This window comes from Notolabrus celidotus, chromosome 13 (genome assembly GCF_009762535.1).
Source record: "Notolabrus celidotus isolate fNotCel1 chromosome 13, fNotCel1.pri, whole genome shotgun sequence".
Taxonomy (NCBI): Eukaryota; Metazoa; Chordata; class Actinopteri; order Labriformes; family Labridae; genus Notolabrus; species Notolabrus celidotus.
Genome location: NC_048284.1, coordinates 20,113,053 through 20,131,463, shown reverse-complemented (window position 1 = coordinate 20,131,463; position 18,411 = coordinate 20,113,053). Strand labels below are relative to the sequence as shown.

General features: G+C 41.3%; 1 protein-coding gene across 2 annotated transcripts in view; it reads left to right on the top strand.

The window, feature by feature from the left end:
- The first annotated feature begins 6,288 nt into the window (after positions 1-6,288).
- Positions 6,289-18,411, top strand: part of nkain2 (sodium/potassium transporting ATPase interacting 2) — a 117,329-nt gene continuing 105,206 nt past the window's right edge. Inside the window, exon 1 of one of the 2 annotated variants that reach the window (XM_034698863.1) lies at positions 6,289-7,677. In XM_034698863.1, coding sequence (XP_034554754.1) covers positions 7,624-7,677 — 54 coding nt within the window. In that variant the 5' untranslated portion in view covers positions 6,289-7,623. The remainder of the gene's footprint in view (positions 7,678-18,411) is intronic. The other variant, XM_034698864.1, reaches the window with a different exon arrangement.

Sequence of the window (18,411 nt, the reverse complement as noted above, 5' to 3'; positions counted from 1 at the left end):
ATGACTCAACAAATCAAAAGGATTCAAAGGCTTATTAGTCACCAACTTCAGTGTTGTGCAAAGCAATGCAACATTCTCCAAATGTTTGGCTAAAACACTCATAAATGTGTGATGATGTGTTTGAGTGAATTCATGCCAATTCAACACAATCCACGCACATTTTCTTTTTTTACAACCTAGCAATTTGAGCCAATCTCTACAACCTTCTGTTATTTCAACCAATCATCCTATTCCTCCAACACATGTTGTCATGTATGTCACAAAATATTGAACCCCTTAGGTTTGCAATAGTGTAAAAACATCAGAGTTTAATTTACTGAAGCCCCAGTGTTTGTGGAAAGTGGCATGCTTACCCATCTTACTACTTTACTAACTTACTCACTACTCTTGTCTTTTTTCAGACTCAGTAATGACAAAGAAAGTCCCAAACTGTATTCATTCTTATGACTATTTATGTGTCCATGTTTGAAACTGTTTGCCATCCACTGAGTCACTATTTGGTGCATCGTGTTAGGTCTGTTGACCAATCATAGGCTAAGTTCCAAACTTTCCACCAACCAAAGGCTCTGTTACAGATAACTTACAGTTGATGAATGAAGGGTGTTTGTATAGTGTAATTATAATCCCCTATGTCAGGGGTTCTCAAACTTTTTTGGCTTGTGTGCAAAAACAGTTTCAGCCAAGTACCCCCTTGTATGGCTGAGAAAATGTTTCAGGAAATAATGTGGGAAATAGCATGAATAAATGTATACATGTGGTTTTACAGTGTCATAATAACACTGAAATGAAACATGAAACAAATTCTTTACTTTTGTAGTGAAATATTTTCCAGAAATAATTAAAGATTGAGACAGCTAGTACCTTTGATGGTCCAAGGAGAACACCGATTTATTTCTGTCAAACAAGAATCATTTCAACCACCTGTCCATTGTTATCCTCCTGGTCGCACTTTTATTAGCATGCAAATGTATGTGATCGCTCACTGAACAATTGACGTCAACAGACGGAGGCCGTCTGGTCCAAGCAGTTTTTCAAATAATATATTTTATGAATGAATATGCTCAATTTGGAAATAGTGTTCTATTTGATGTTGCATTGAAATAAAAATTAAATGATGTTGATAAAGTTATTTTTAATCAGATTTTTTTTTTTTATTTGTTGTGATGCAACTTTTTTTTTTTTTTTTGACATTTGTCATTTACCCCTTGCAGTACTCCCATGTACCCCTAGGGGTACGGGTACCCCCATTTGAGAATCACTGCCCTATGTCATATCAATGGTTTTTAACAGGGATGTCCCGAAGCAACTATTTTTCCAGTCATCAGAAATTCAAATTCTTAATAGCCCACAGTCTAAAGGTACAAAAACACTGAGAAAACTGTCAAATTTCCCCACTATATATTTGACATGGCTAAATGGGAGAGAGCAGGTAAACAATGTCATTTTGGTAGGCTGGTTGCGGATAAAGTTAGCAGAGATAGCACCACCAGCTTTCAGTTCTCCTTGCAGACGAATGTCCACATACCTGGTTACACATTACTCCAGTTGAGTGGTTATATTCCAGTTTAACTAGAAACACCCTACTATGTTGGCAAGATGCCATTTGTCATCTGTGCTTGTTTACATCTGAATAGAAGAAGCATTATTATTGAGATACAATTCATAACCTGCGTTTTTGGCCTACAAGAATGAAAACAAAAAAGTGATGTCAAAAGAGAAACAGCTAGCTCAGCCAATAGATTGATTTATAGGGCTGTTTGTCACAGTCACTCACACAAGTGTGTCACGGTTTTCATGATAAATTATAATAGCCAAGTATAGTCAGTTGGTCGATGAAACAAATCAAACATCTAGAAGTATAATTAATTTGCAGTCAAAAGCAAGGACATTACAGTTACTTAAACAAAAAACAAAGAAGAAAACTTAAATCAATCAATCAATCTTTGTTTGTACAGCACCAAATCACAACAAACGTTATCTCAAGACACTTTTACAAACATAGGAGGTCTAGATCACTCTATGTCAATATATAACTAATCTATCAGGATATATATCTAAAAAGAAGAAATGTTCATCCAAGACAACAGCTTGGCCATAATCCTCCTGTCAGCCACCACCTCCACAGGGTCCAGGACTGAGCTGGCCTTCTTCACCAGTGTGTTCAGTCTTGCTCTTCTGTATCCTGTCCGCCCACAGCAGGTTTAATCCTTCCAATGTGGCGTTCGTGTCCGGTGTTAGCTCTGTTAGCATGATGCTACTCTGCCAGTATTCCCTCTGGTGCTGGGTTAGCTCGTCCACCTTATCGGAGATAGATCTTACATTCCCCATAACGGTGGGTGGAAGGACAGTTCGTTGTCGTCCCTTCCTAGCTTGCACCTCAATACCAGCACGTCGTCCTTGCCTCCTTCTCCTCAGCTCACAGGGAACACCGGGCCCAGCATCGTTTAGCATCAACATGCTACGGGCAGCTAACAGCTGATCTCGTATGTAAACAATGTTACACGCAGGATCTCCAGACACAGGAACAAAAATAGCAAAAACACATCAATACATAATGTGTTCTTAAAAAAGAGTGAAAAAGAGCTTCTATCTACAGCTGGAGTAAACCTGGGAAAACACCAACCTATCCCTGCCATCAGGAGCCAAAATATGAAACCAATCAAATCCTGTCCTGCCGTTCTGCCCGCCTCCTGTGCGTACATTTCATGTTTGTTTGTATTTTTAACTTTTACTATGATAATGCTTCGGTGTTTTCTTACCGCTGAGTGAGACATGAGTTGACGTAGTGTAAAACACAAATGATGTGCTGAGGACCGGTTTTGAATCAGTCACCATCATATGGTCGCGAAGCAGGGGTGCTCTTGAATGTGAGTGGGGGCGTCGTTTTAGAGGAGCTCCGAGGGGAGGGGGGGAGGGGTTAGACCGAGTCCTGAGGAAATGCTACATTCAAATTCATGCTAGTTTTCCATGACTACCAACCCTAGCTTTAAATAAAATATTTGCATGTCAGTGTCTGAAAGTCACTTTTTCCCTATTAGTTCTTTAAAAGTGTCTCAAAGTTCCTGAGGGACTTTAAGTTTGTTATCCCTTTTCATTTTGATAGTCAAATGTTTCACATGTCAAATGTCTTCTAAAAGAAAATGCAAAAAAACAAAGGCTGCTTTGTCACTGTGTTGTGAATCACTTAACCTGACACCAAGCCTGCAGCAGCATCTAATCAGGCATTAAGAGTAACTGTAAAAAAAGCAAACCTTTGTGCTAACTGTCATGTTTGCTTTTGAAGGTCATAAAGAGACATCAGTAGTTATGTCAGTCTGTGTCATACCCAACTAAAAAGTACACCCAAGACTATTTAGAAAATGCTGCTGATAAATATATTCACAAATTAAGACCAGATTTGCGTTATCGTCTCTCCAAAGCAGACAATCCTCTGACCAGCAGGGGCCTGACACCCAGGTGAAGTACCCGCCCTGTTGGCTGGATCAGAAGCCTTTGTGTGAGAGTGACAAAGAGAAAATCAGAGAGGCTGGCTAATAAATATGACAACGATGAAGAGAAAACAGCAGGAAGTGACTTAAAAAAAGAGAAAGAGGGACACTGAAGATAAAGAAGGGAGAAGTTAAAGAGAAACATAGGCAGATGGGGCGATGGATGGATGATTGAGTAGGTAAGATGATAAATAAGAGCAGGAATGGATGGATGGATGAATGGGTGGATGCTTTGACACATTGCCCCAGGGAATCAGCCATTATACATGCGACTGTCACTCAAGATTAGCGGCATAATTAAACTCCTGTCGCACTGTGTGTGGTTGCAACTTGTGTATGTGCGTCTGTTTGTGCATGTGTGTTTGTTTGTGTGTATGGATGTGTTGTTCTCCTGGGTGTGTGTGTGTGTGTGTGTGGGAGGGGAGGGCTCTGACAGAGATTGATTGTGAGGGGAAAGCAGGCCATTATGTTGTATAGCTAAAGCAGTGATAGCCTCTACACCCCTGTGTCTGTTTAAACTGCTGGCCAGTTTATAGGCGTGGCACATGTGACCCCGTACACACATATACACACACGTACACACATTTCCCATCTGTAATTGGGGGGGGGGACTGTTTGTTTTCGGTAGTTTAATTTTGGCTGTTGTCTCCAGCCATGGTGCCTTCACTGAACTCTTGGGACTGTGGGAGCAACACAGCTACTGAGCTAAATGAAGTGTCATTCATAAATGAGGTAATTACCATCCAAAATGTTAACCCAAGGCTCTTTCCAATAATTGACGGATAGTTGTAAGAATGTTTTTAATATTATTTGACATTTTCAGACACACTGCCCGGCTCTTATTTTGACATATTCAGTCTAATAGCTGGTTATTATGAAACTGTTCAGCCTAAGTGAAAGAGAAATGTGGATAAAGTGATTGTATGAACAACTCAGGGCAGGACTCCCCACTGAGAGAGGGAGAAAGAGAGAGAGGGAGAAAGAGAGAGAGAGGGAGGAGAGAGAGAAAGAGAGAGAGGGACAGAGAGAGTCTCTTTCAGAATAATGGTTGAAGGCCATGTTCACAAGCAGCTGCATGCCGACCAAAGCTCCATCCCTCTCTCTCTCTCTCTCTCTCTCTCTCTCTCTCTCTCCCTCGCTTAATGTTTGTGTGTCTCCGAGAGTGAAAAGAACCCCGCCGCTCCCCTGCCGAGCGGAACATCAGCCTCATCAAGTGAGCCAGAGGCAGCCACATTATTGGCGGGAATCGGATTCGGCAGACTTCAGAATAAAAGCATAGAGGAGTCCAAAGGAAAATTAAAAGAAAAAAATAATAACTTAATATGCTTCTTGTTGTAACTTTTTTGATCCTGTCTTACGTCTTACGGCAGTTTTGGATCAGATTTCCAAGCATGATGAGGAATTCACTGGTCTAATTATTTTTTTTGCGTGGTTGCAAAATTATAAGACTGCAAGCTGAGACACAAAGAGTACGTTTTGAAAAAGGTCATACCAAGACCAGCCTAAACAAATGACATCATTACAGCGTGATTTGACATCGAAATACCAAACATGAAACTTTCTGATGAGTTGAGATGAGCTGAAAGCAGTCTTATCTGTACTTATCAATCAATCAATCAATCAATCAATCAATCAATCAATCAATCAATCAATCAATCAATCAATCAATCTTTATTTATATAGCGCAACATCTCAACAAACGTTATCTCAAGATGCTTTTACAAACATAGGTCTAGACCGTACTCTATGTTCCCTCTTACTGACAGGACTCAATCTTATCCCATCTTAATCCACCATGAGCATGGCACCTCGCAATATTTAGCTAGTTACAGCGGAGAGAGAGAGAGAGAGAGAGAGAGAGAGAGAGAGAGAGAGAGAGAGAGATGATAGTGAAAATCATTGATGATAATCAATTAGAAACTTGTTAAAATACAACAGGACCCTGTGCAAACCCTGCTTTCAATTGTTAGACCTGAAAAGTTGTTGAGTCAGCCAATTCTCAATGTGATTGTCTTTTCCCAAATAGACTAGGCTACTTATTTTTGAAGCTGCAGTGAAATGTGTTTTAAAATTTGGATTTTAAAAGCGTCCCAGTGTATCAAAAGCATAGACTGTATAAATAATGGACGTAGTCTCTGTGACATCACCCATCTGTTTCTGAAGCGCTGTTTTGAAGCCAATTCTGGGCGGCAGCCATATTGCTGCTGTCATGCGATTGTGACGTAAAGAGGTGGGCTTTGAGCCTCCTAGCCAACAGCTACAGTGTTCCCGCTTGTCAATCAAGTCAGCTGTGCCTCTCATTGGAAGACTCATAATCTCAATATCTTTGAAATTGCTGCGTTAGAAAAAAATTCACCCCCCGTACAGTGTGTGTGTCGATCGAGAAATGAGATATCCAGACTACACTTGTCTTTTGAACCAGGCTGTAAACATTTTTATTTCTGCTGTAAAGATCGTCTATTTTGAATTGGTGTGTATGTGGTTTCTGGTACTTCCGGAGCCAGCCTCAAGCGGATCCTCAATGAACTGCAGTTTTTAGCACTTCCCCATTGGACTCATATTTTTAGAACGAAGGTTGCAGCTTGGTGCAAACCCTGCTTTCAATTGTAAGATCTGAAAAGTTGCTTGGAGTCAGCCAAACTCAATTCCCAAAATTGAAAAGTTTGGATTTTAAAAGCGTCCCAGTGTATCAAAGACACAAAACATGTAGAATACTGCTCAGATTTTGCACTATTCCCACGTAAGACATGTGCGTGCTTTTATTTTGAAATCCTGCGCCGGATGCGCTTGTTGTTGCGCGGTGTTTGACTTGACAGATGGCGGGCGAGAGACGCTCCTCTCGGCTGTCTCTCTCGGTCCGTTGGTCCATCCCGGTTCCCATTGTCTCCCCTCCTCATCCCTTGAAGACAACCCCGAGACGGCAAACTAAACTTGGCTGTTTATTCCACTGATATCGCCCCTTGTATGTCCCGTTGGTTGACTTACTTGGACCTGATATTTGACGTGGTACCCTCTCTGTGTGAAACGTGGACATGTTTTTCAGTCCGATTCATTTTTTAAGGTTGTAGAGATTTATTTTCGGTACCGGAGGAGGAGGTTATGTTGTGGAGCTGATCGGAGCGGACTTCCAACCACTGTTGACACGTCTCAACATCAGCAACAATTTTACTCAAGTGGATGAAACACAAACAAATCAAGAAAGGCACAGACACTGGATTTACACCGCGGGTTTGGAGGTGAAAACGCTGTGTTTTGTTTTTCTGCTGCGATTGAACCTCTGAAGGATGTTGCCGCTACATGCCCGCTACTTCCCCTGAGAGGAGAGAGAGGAGAGAGGAGCTGGTGTATGAAAGGAGGAGGCAGGGACCACTTGCACTTGTTTTCTCCACCCAGAAACAAATTAGGCGGGTTCAATCACCCCAATTCCACATGCTTGGATTATTCAACAAAAAGGCAGTTAATCTGGGGGAATCTATCCTTTTAATCCCATCAGCTCTTTCTCTACTGTTTCAGTTTTTCAGTGTTTTGTAAGTGGCTACTGAACCGTGCTAAAAAGGATGCAACCAATTGATGTGATTCTCTTCCGGACTTTCTAGTCCAGTAGGAGATTATCTGGACAAATCTGCAGAGAGCCACATGATGAGAAATCTGAATTACTCCTGTTGCCTGTCAATCAAAATGCACCTCACCTCCTGATTTACCAAACTACTTAGAAATACATGCTGTGAAAAGGTTTTTCTACTGAACCAAGCTTTCTGGATACATCAAGACTGTGGACTTAAATCTCCCCCAAGCACCAGCTTCCATCTTCGACCCCTGACCTCGTGTTCGTTTGATCCCTGACCCCGTTTGTTGGAAATCCATGGGACCAAATTTCCGGCTGTTTACCTCTGAGCGACTTCTGTTTTTGAACCAAGTAGAAGCCTTTTATTCTCCTGAGCTCCACTGAGTACAGGGGCTGCTCTCTGTTCTCTGAGGCCGAGCAGCAAGCTGCTCCACCTGGGCTTCCGTCCAGCCAGACGGGCCCTCTGGGGGCTACTTGGATTTCCAAGGTCCAGCTGGAGATTTGGGGAGTTTTAACCAAGAGTTTAAGTTCTTCACCACGTGGATCACTGGAGAGAGGGTGGAGGACACCATGGGGTGCTGTAGTGGCAGGTGCACCTTGGCCTTCATATGTGGCATGCAGCTGGTAAGTGTTCGGATTACTATTGATCCTGTGCGGGAGTGGGTAAATGGGATGATCAATATGTAGAAAGAGAGGGTTACTTTCAAGCTTAAACTAAAACATGTCATCACTGGGAATCCGAAAAACACAGATCTTACTTTGGTGGCTATAAATTGATGAATGGATGGAAGTAAAGGCTGAGGGGAAAAAAGATGGATGACTTTAAAGTCACATAACAGAAGTTGATAGGTGAGTAAAAGGTCATGATACAAGGTAAGATCTGGTTTGAGGGACAGATTGACAAATAGGCATATTGAAAGGATGAATGGATGTTTGTGGGGGCTTGAAGATGGTACTATGAGCCCATATGGAGCGCTGATGGATTGGTGGAGGTTGAGGGTGATAAATTGAGGCAGTGGAGTTAAAGGAGGGATGGATGGATTGCTGAATGGCACATGGATAGATGTTAGGGACAGGTACAAGATATTTATGGGGAAAAATATACTGATGAAGGGAGGGAGGCATCAACTGCTGCTTTCCTCCTGTGTCTGTCTGTCTTTGTATCTCATCCTCTCATCATCACCATCTGTGTCAATGAGAACCAGTGCCAGGAAAGACAATGGGGAGAGAGGGGTGTGTGTAATGTGTGAGTACACATGATGATGTGTGAGTAGGGGAAAAAAAGTGATTTCACCAGTTTTATCCTGTGAGTCACTGACTTCAAAGAGGAAAATCCCATCTAAAACTCTGATATGAGGTGGGTAAAGGTGAGTCACTTGGTCCCATTTAAAATGGCTAAATGTAGCTGATCCCCTGCAAGGTTAAGACATTTGTAGAATGGCTGCAGTAGTTTTTTCTTCTTCCACAAGAGACACTCAAATAAGTTGTCATCTCATTGCTTACCATTGTTTTAATATATCTGAGGTGGCAGGCAATCTACTACCACAACATATGGCTTACAAAGTTAATAAGGTGTGCCCCCTCTTGTGATCTCCCACTGGGCCAAAGCATCAGGTTTTTTATTTAAATGTGGTAAAATGTAAATAAAAGGACCCCAAATAAAAAGGATAAGCACCCCCTCATCTCGGTGCTTTCGCCCTACTGAATTATAAGCCTACCACACGTTCTTAGTGGCCCATAATGACCCCCACACCCAATCTTGAGACTAGCTGGCAGCAAGAGCAAACACATCACCATGTTTATCAGGTGGAAACCTCCCTCCAGAGAATCGTCCTGGCCTGTAACACCTCAGGGTGGCTCAGAACATCCCAGAACCACTCCCTTCCATGCTAGCTCCCACCAACTATCAAATCCGCAAGAGAAAAGGAAAGAGAAAATAGAGAGATGTTGGAGGGCAATAAAGACAACACTAAGGTGAGAACCCTGTTTGGGCCAGAGCTCACCCCTGCCACAAGCCTACTGGTTACCAGTCCCATCAGCCAGCTCATATTCATTTTTGCTGGCGGCTGGGTCTAGAACCTCTCATTCTGAAACATTACCCACCGATCTGATATTCTGTTCTATAAGGTGATGGCACAGGAGAGCTTCTTCAGTCTTAAGATGGCAGCTTCTGCCGCAGGGAGGTCTGTTGAATCCACCATTGTGGCCGTCTCAAATTGGAGGACGTACTTTCATTAAAACAAGAACATACAATCGCACTCACAGCGTTTGTTGGTAAGAAAGTTGTGTTTGCTGTACTGCCAACAGGATTTGGCAGAGTTTGATTTACCAACTAGCTTTGCTAGCCTGCTGCTTTGTGCTACGTCACACATTGTGTTACTCTGATTGGTCATAGGTCTGTCCAATTGCTTCCAGAGGCACTTCCGCATGCAAGTGATCCTAAAAGTCCCTGGAAAAAGGAATCAAGACTCATTCACAAAGGTGCATTGGTCTGGCGACGCCAGGATACCCTGCTAGGTCAGGCTGCAAACCCTGCCTACCCAAACTCCCTCATTATTGTGAAGGAGCAGAGAAAACAGAGGCAAGCGTCTGAAGAAAGATGGGGTGGACTGGGAAGGCAGGGCCAGGGCAAGAAGATTTGGACCAGAACCATAGACTGTATAAAATATGGATGTATAACCATGGCGTGATGTCACCGATCTGTTCCTGAGCGCTGTTTTGAAGCCAGTCGACGGCGGCAGCCATATTAGAAATGCGGAACTCAACCAGGCATAGTGTGAGGTAAAGAGGCAGAGTTTGAGCGTCCTAGCCAACAGCTATGTGTTCCCGTCCGGGAGTCAAGTCAGTCATGTCCTTATTTGGGCAAAAACTCATAATCTTAATATCTTCCGAACCGCCGTGTTAGAAAAAAAGTCACCCCCGTGTGTGCCGATAGAGAGATTAGCTATGTAGAGCCAAGCCGTTTTTTAACCAGGCTGTAAACATGTTTATTAATGCTGCAAAGATCATCTTTTTTGAATTGGTGTGTATGTGGTTTCCAGTGTGTCTGCAGCCAGCCTCAAGAGGATTCTCGATGTATTGCAGTTTATAACACTTGCGCATGGGCTTCATAGTTTGAGACCCGAGGTTGCCGCTTGGCCAGAGCTCATGCCCACCTGATTAATCTGCAGGTATAATAGTTAGAGCAAAGGGCAAAAACTAAAAATAGAAAAAACTGCTGGCGAAAACTGTTTTACAGTAGCATATCGACATAAGCATCCATTTTGAGTTGTTCTTCTTGTAGTTTTAAGAATTAAAGTCAAATATCAACCCTTCTGCTAATTTTTTTTGTCTCCACCATTTCTAGAGAGAGACCTTTGACGGTTAACAAAATTCCATGTTACATTTGTAAGCTGGATGCAGGATGCTTGCACAGTTGCTGATAAGAGCTGTAAGAAACAGTTGTGTTGTGTGCCGGAAAACCAACACAATGAGCTGAAAGGTGCCAAAACACTCACTACAGCAAGATCACACAGCTGGGTGACAAAAATCGATATGAGGCTCTTCACCATAATTTTTTAGCAGCTGTCAAACTGTTTTTTTATTTTGTTTGAATGTCTTTCATTACTAAGTCCCTCATTCCATACCTGTAACCAAAGAAGCATTACATCTTAACAAAGTACCTGTAAGCAGCTGGACTGGCTGAAATAAGTCAAGGCCGAAGTCTCTGGCTGCTCAGCTGGGAAACGATGGAAATCAGAATCTCTAGCAGAAAAACAGGGAAGGGATATTTTTGGGCAAAGTGGAAATGCTCACAGCAAAATGAATCCTGTATTCTATAGAGTCATGAAAAGCAATGTTGTGATTTTTTTCTCTGTCTTATATGGGATCTAAGGATGCACGGTGATGTAGAATGGGACATTGTTGATGTATGTGCACGGATGCAGAATAAACGCCTAAGCTGTATCATTCTCAGCTCATGGAGTCATGTACAGTTAGCATATGCAGACTGAAGACCCATTGTTATGTTGAATGGGGCACTGTTACCAACCTGTGTGTTCATATGTATATGTTGGGATCTGTAACAAAAGGGCCTAATATGGTAAAATAACTCTAATTTATCATGGGATAGCCTACTAATGTGCACAGACATTGCTGTGGGACTGCGTGGTTGTAAAAGCTGTACTGAGCTATGAAATTGCACATGGCAACACAAAGGCAACATCAGACATGTAAGCATGCCGATTAAATTGCCACATGTTTTACATATGTGAAACACGCCATTGTGCTATAAACGAGGATGCTGTGTGTTTCCATAGAGGGAGAGTGTGCAAGTTTGTGTGTGTGCTTGTGAATGAGATGCTGTCACAGTGATAGTCATTGTGTCTAATGCGGTGGAACTAATGCTATGCCTTAGTCAACAACATGTTTTGCTCTGCTAACTGTTGTAATAGCGTAGCCAGCTGATACCACCACTAGCTGAGCTGGAGGACTAACACTGCTGTACATGCTACTGTTTGGTTATGCACAGTTTGCTTTGTCATAGTTAGACAAAATGCTCCAAAATGTAGAAATAAAACATACTAGTTCTCCATGGGGTGTAAGGATAAAGACAATAAAATAGACATTTAAGTGAGGGCTACCCACAGGAAATAACTCTGCCCACAATCCTCTCTGTTCAAAGCAACCTAATTGACCACAAATTAAAAGACAGCCCTTTTTCACAGCATGCCTCTCTGCTGCTAACCCCCCGCTGAAGCTAATTGTTTTTGCTATGTGAGCTCCCACCTAATAGTTGACCTCCTGGCAGAGTGGGAAAACAATGCTGTTGGTGGTCAGTGTGTCTTATGTAGTGGAACTGATGTCTTTTGTTACTCTTAACAGCAGTTTTTCCTCCTGCTTCATTAGCTAGGTTAATTGGTAAGATCAGTGATGTCACTGTAGCCGAGCAGAGATCGATGAGCCACACTGAAGATATGTCTACCTCACAGATGACGTCATCGTGTGTCAGGTGATCAGTCCCTCCAGGTGAATAACTGCCGGTGTGTGATCCAAATTAGAGTAAATGTAGCGTGTGTTCCTGTGCACTCGCCTTATTAGCCACCTTTATGGTCAGCAGTTTTTTGAAGTGTCGGAGGACCAAATTAGAAAGTGAAGTTGGTTTTTTTTGCCTTGGTGCAAAAGCTATTGGCTTCTCTTCATTTAAGCATAAACAACCTATGGGGACTTAAATGCTATTTTTTTTTTTGTATTTGTCCCACCTTTTGAAATTCTGAAAACAAGTGTCAGTTAAGTCAGCTTTTTCATAATCAATTAACTTGGAACACTTAAATAAAAAGTTAAATGACCCATTAAATGTCAGAACAATACTTGCATTATAGCTTCTTAAAGTCCAAAGGCACATTCTTAAGCCGCTTATTTTGTCTGACAAATAGACTGAAAGTCTAGACCGGGGTGTCAAACATACGGCCCGCAGGCCAAAACCGGCCCACCAGAGGTTCCAATCCCGCCCACGGAATGACTTTGCAAAGTGAAAAATTCCAGAGAAGATATTTACTTCAATTCTTCAATAAAAGTAACTGCTATTTCAAATTTGTCCTCTGGGGGGCACATACAATCAAACGGCTGACGGAGTGCACCTGAACGGCGCTCCAAGCCTTTTTCTCAACAAGGGGGAAAAATAATATTGCAGTTTGCATAATCTGGTTGAATTTCATAGACTTTCTAGAGAACTTCAAGATCCAATCAGCACTAAAGTTTACGTATACGTTGAAGCGGTGGATCCACTATTTTCGAAAGGAGCCTCATATCGTGCATGTGCTTACCATACATGTGCGTCATAGGTGCGCTCCTTCACTACTGTGTCAGGTGATGGAGAAACCTCTGTGCTTGGTGTGTTTTAGCAGGTTTTAGTGCTTAAAGAATATAACATTTGACCCCACTATGAGACTCATCATGGCGAAAAATACAACAGCTGTTTTTGAATAAAGATAGTTCATTAAATGTGAAAATTTTTAGAATGTACTTGTACTTTTTTTTGCGCTAAAATAAAGGGAAAGGGACAAATTTGGAGTCGTTGTTAATGGTAGGGTTATTATATTGTGATTTTACTGGTCTGGCCCACTTCAGATCAACTTGGGCTGTACGTGGCCCCTGAACTGAAATGAGAGACACCCCTGGTCTAGACTAATAATGAAATAGAAAAAAAATGCAACTGTACGAAAATGTGGAAACATCAGCTGGAGGATTGGTCAAAGTGTTTTTATGATCTGATTTGTTTCTTACATTCAGGATCAAGTATATTTATAGCTTTTTAATTCAACATGTCTGCTCGCAGTGAGATCTCTCTAATCTGCTAAAAGGAGTTGATGTTTGCAGATTATCAACATTTTTAACAGACTTTTGAAACATGTGCTCCTAAAGATGAATAGTTTAGGATGTTGTTTAAAAATGTCTGAATTAATGTTGTTTTGAACATTTTACTGATCATGTTGGTTGGCAGGCAAATGTTGATCAATGGCTAATAAAGTGTATGAAATATAATGTTTAAATTAAAAGTTTAAAATTCCAAAACACCCTATTTGCTTTCTTGCTCAGATTTTAATTAGACGATCGGCAAAAACTATCTTTGTTAGCTAAGCATACACTTGAGTAACAGGAGTGCAGTCAGCTTGACACTGTCCAAAACCAACATAATCGCCCTCTAATACATGACTTCCAGAGAAGGGAATAAATATTTCTCGTCACACTTGTTTAGACAAAAAATCTGCAAGACAGGAAAATTGCCAGGTGATCATCAAAATGAAAAAAATGAACTTTTGAAATTATACATTGTGGCACCAGGTTCCTTAGCCACTTGGATGTTGTTTAATGTCTTTGGTAGATTGATGATCATTATCTTAAAGTCGACATCATAACTTTGCCTCAGTTGTTCAATGACTTGGACTACTTTTGAGCCAGTTTATTCCATACAATCACTGTGCCTCTCCATCTTTTATCCCTGTGGCACTGAAGTTGTAAGTAGGGGTTTATAGATAACTTGCACAGTCCATTATCGTGAATATTGTTATTCTGAAGTCTAGACCCCAAATATGAGAAGATCCAACTTTTCAGATGTATTTCAAGGGAAAGAAATAAGTCTTAGATTACGGTCAATACAGTAGTTCATGAGGTCCTCCAGCGTAGATAGCAGGTAGATAGATAAATAAGTAATAAATAAAGAACTGTATGTTACAAGCTTGATAGCTTTTCCAGTCACTTGTGAAAACTGATTATGCAATCAAATCCTATATTGACCCATTCTCAGTTCTATCAAGATTGTTTAATCAGTTCATTTAGACATGTTAGAAAATGACAGATTTCAGTTCAACAGGATGTTTGCCCGACTTTATTTCGGCAATATCACTGCCTGGAGTGTGGTCATCATTTGAAGTTGCCAAGCAACCACTGGAGAATCATATAGAGCTTTCAGACAGCAACATACGGTGTTGAATGGGGAATAAAACACATGCAAACTGCAAAATGAGTCACAATGCTGTAAGCAGAACAGAGATGAAGATCATTAAGTCTGATAGAACAAAACACAACAGAGCAAAAAGATCATAACAGATCAGATGGTGTTTGTACCAACACCGTTTTCCACACACACATACAGTACATATACACACACGCACACATGGATACACATATGCCACTGGTGACTCACTTTCTGTGGTGATGGTTGAGGTCCTTGTTGCTATATCAGTCTACACTCCCACCAGCTGCTGTCACCAAGATGATGAAATCATCCAATGGCGTGATAGGTAACGGGATGGCCTCGCTTCATTGGCTGGTTCAGCGTGTGTGCAGACGGTTGGTGGGTGTTTATGTTGGTGGAACATTAATTATGTTGTTGGGGTGCCACTTAATTGAGCAGAGTAAATAGAGAAGAACAAGAGCTTTGTGATTCAGTGTAGTTCACACAGTGAGATAATAATTCATGAACCAATAAAACTGATTTATAATTGACCTTTCAAAATAAGAGACAAGGGGACAAGGTAGAGTTTGTTTTTGTGGGTAGTGCTTAGCCCCTTTTGGGAAATCTCCTGAAACAAATATCTTCTATCAAAGAAAACACATTGAACAAGTGAAGACTGTGCACTGTAACAAATTTAGACATATACAGCTGCTATAGGCAGCGTGAGACGCAGTGTTTGTCTGTCTGTGGCAGTACATTCCTGTGACATTTCCACCGTGGAGGAACATGATGAATAATTTACCACTTGGAAGCTGTGACATGAATGCAGAAACTGTATCTGTGCATGTGAGCTGTGTGTGTTACCTGATTGCAAACCAGTGACGGTGCCGTCATCTAGACCCAGAGGTTATTATGTCTTGGATGAATTTTGAAGAAGAAAAAAAAAAAAAGGAATTATATCAAGGCCGACATGTTGGATTTTTCTGGAACAACACCTGAAAGTTAATTTTGACTGTAATTATTCACAAAAATAATCCAAAATGAAGAGAAAACCGAAAGTTTCTATTTAAAACCAGGTGTTGCAGTTTTCACACCCTCCCTCTCAGTCCAAGTCTAGCGCACCTCTGTTATAATTCTGCTAGAGATATTCAGTCACAGTGGTTCAGAAATATGCTGGGTATGCATCATGCTGTTGGTTTTTCATCAATTTGAAGCAAATCCACTTTGCAGATGCTTTGATTGAAAGTGAACTGAGCTCCTGCTCTCTGCCAACAAACATAATCTTCAGACCTCCTTCCTCATCGCCACAACTCAGTGAGATAAAAAAGCTTTGCTATCTTTTATGTACGTCTCCGCTTTCAACAAGGGCCACACACCACCTCAGCTCTGAGTCCATGGGTGCACTGTTGCTTTTGCTTTTTTGCAGTCTCTAATTTGTCAGTCTCTTTTCCCTCTAGGTCTCAGTTTTTTTTATTTTGCTCGGTCTCTGGATGTCTCCTAAGATTTTCCTTTCACTATCCGCCCTTACCTCCTCTCTCATCTTTTTTTTCTGTATGGAGGAATACAACCACTACACCTTGGCCAATGACTTCATTTACTGTGCTTGAATAGTCTGAGAACAAAACACACTATCACCCGCTGGTCCTCAAGTATTTTTTCATTGTGCCAAACCCGATTTGAACATGCGAGATCAAGCTGCATTTTTAAAGCTGGAGTTGGTAGTCAGTTTTAGATACACTTTTTGTTATACTGGTTAAAATTATCTCTATGTCCCAATGGCAATCAATACATAATGTGTTCTTAAAAAAGAGTGAAAAAAGCAGCTATCTACAGCCGGAGTAAACCTGGGAAAACACCAACCAATCACTGTTTTTGGGTCCCAAAATTTTAAACCAATCAAATCCCGTCCTGTTGTTCTGCCCCCCTCCTGCACGTACATTTCCCCAGCGTGCACTCCCCGTCCCCGTCTCCTGCCGTTCTGCTTCCCCTGACTCTATTTACTGCCCCTCTGGCTCGACCTCGGGCCTGTCCCCTCTGACCTGATGAGGTTCTTTGCTCAGGACTGTAGTCCGGATCAGAGTCTAAAAAGCTCTCACCAAGGGGCTCTGACAAGCAAAATAATTAATGACATTTAGTAAGTCCTACAGAAAATGTAGATGTACTGTAGCGTCCGTTCGGATGCTGTAGGGATGACGAGCCGATTCGTGAACACGTTGATCCTTAATAATCGATCACTGTCGACCGTGAACACGCCAACCAACAAAGCAACAATCAATGTTTGAATGAATGAAAAACTTCTCCTCTTGTCTCTCCTCTCTCCCGCTCGCACACTCTACACCTCTCCTGATGCCTTCACTAACTGTCAACACTGTAGGAATTAAGAACATCTACACTGAACAGGTTTAACAAACAGTAGAGCTGTTACAGTTTTATATGTATAATAACTTTTCTCCTGATATCGTGTCACCAGTACAGCTGGATAATGCTAGCATGACAGTTGTGTACTAACAGCAGCCATGTTTGTTTGTGTTTTTAGCTTTCCCTATGATAATGTTTTGGTGAGGACTGGTTTTGAACCAGTCACGATCATATGATCATGAATCAGCGGCGCTCGTGCATGTGAGTGGGGCGTCGTTTTGGAGGAGCTCTGAGGGGAAGGGGGGAGGGGTTAGACGGAGTCATGAGGAAATGCTACATTCAAATTCATGCTAGTTTTCCGAGACTACCAACCCCAGCTTTAATGTGAAGGTTGTTTCCTGTGAAAAGGGGGTATTGTACTTTTCTTGTGTGTGTCAACTATCAGTAAAATATTATGTTTTCAAAAGTGATGGCTTTTTCAGAATCACTGTTGAATTTATAAACCTTTTATCTGTTGAACCCACACATTTTAACATTTTTGATGCTTGATTATTTGTTGTTAACAACTCCTTTCTAAAATTGAGCATGCTTTCTGCTCTCATAAAGCAGTTAATTGATGATGTAGTTGTTTGATTATGTCATAATGTCAACTTATTTCTGATAAATGGGTCACTGAAGGAAAGAAATAAGATTTTAGTATTCTAACATTGGCAGGTTTAGTCTATTGTAATTACAAGTGTTACCAGCTGACTTTTAACTGCTGCAGCTGAGTTGTTTATGCAAATGCTGACACTGAAACAAAAGCTAAAGAAACTGAAGGGGGAATTCATTCAGAATGGATTATGGCCATTTAAAGCACCCCCCCCCCCCCATGCTTACGATTGTTTTCACCCTGTTTCAGCATGGAACTGTCTCGACTGCTTTGGCTACAGCTATTGGAGATCTGGATATGAAATTGTTCTATGGTGCAGTTTTTGGGGCATTTTACTTTTTTGTGTGGTTTGTAAATTAGAAAGTATATTAGCAGGCGCAAAAGCTGCACGATCCTTTTGTGAATCAGGCCTTCACCACATTTTAACTTCTTTGGGATTCAGTTTCACACAAAAATGCTTCAAGACAGTTCTAAAAAGATGTTTTTAATTGCATCCAATGCTTTAAGCTAATGTCTGACTTGATGTTTTCAGCTTAGAGATAGCTAGTTGTGATGCAGCAGATAAACACATAGTTTGTTACCTCCTCAATCATGACAAAAAAGTAAGACTCTTACTCTTAAAAGTATACTGCAGCAACACGCTAACAACCAATTCATTATAGGTATCCTCTTTGCAAGCCTTATTGATTAATTTTATCTGTGGAAGCTAATAAGGTACAGATGGTCAAACAATAGATCAATCAACCTGTTGAAAAAACAGTGGTAACATTGCAGTAGTTTCTTACATTGGTGCTGAGATAATGTTACTTATGCAGGAATTATACCTGCAGTGGCTTAACTCTACCCAAACAATTACAGTGCTATTGACAACCCCACTGGGAGACGTTCAGTTTATTTTAAGGTGGTGTGCTTT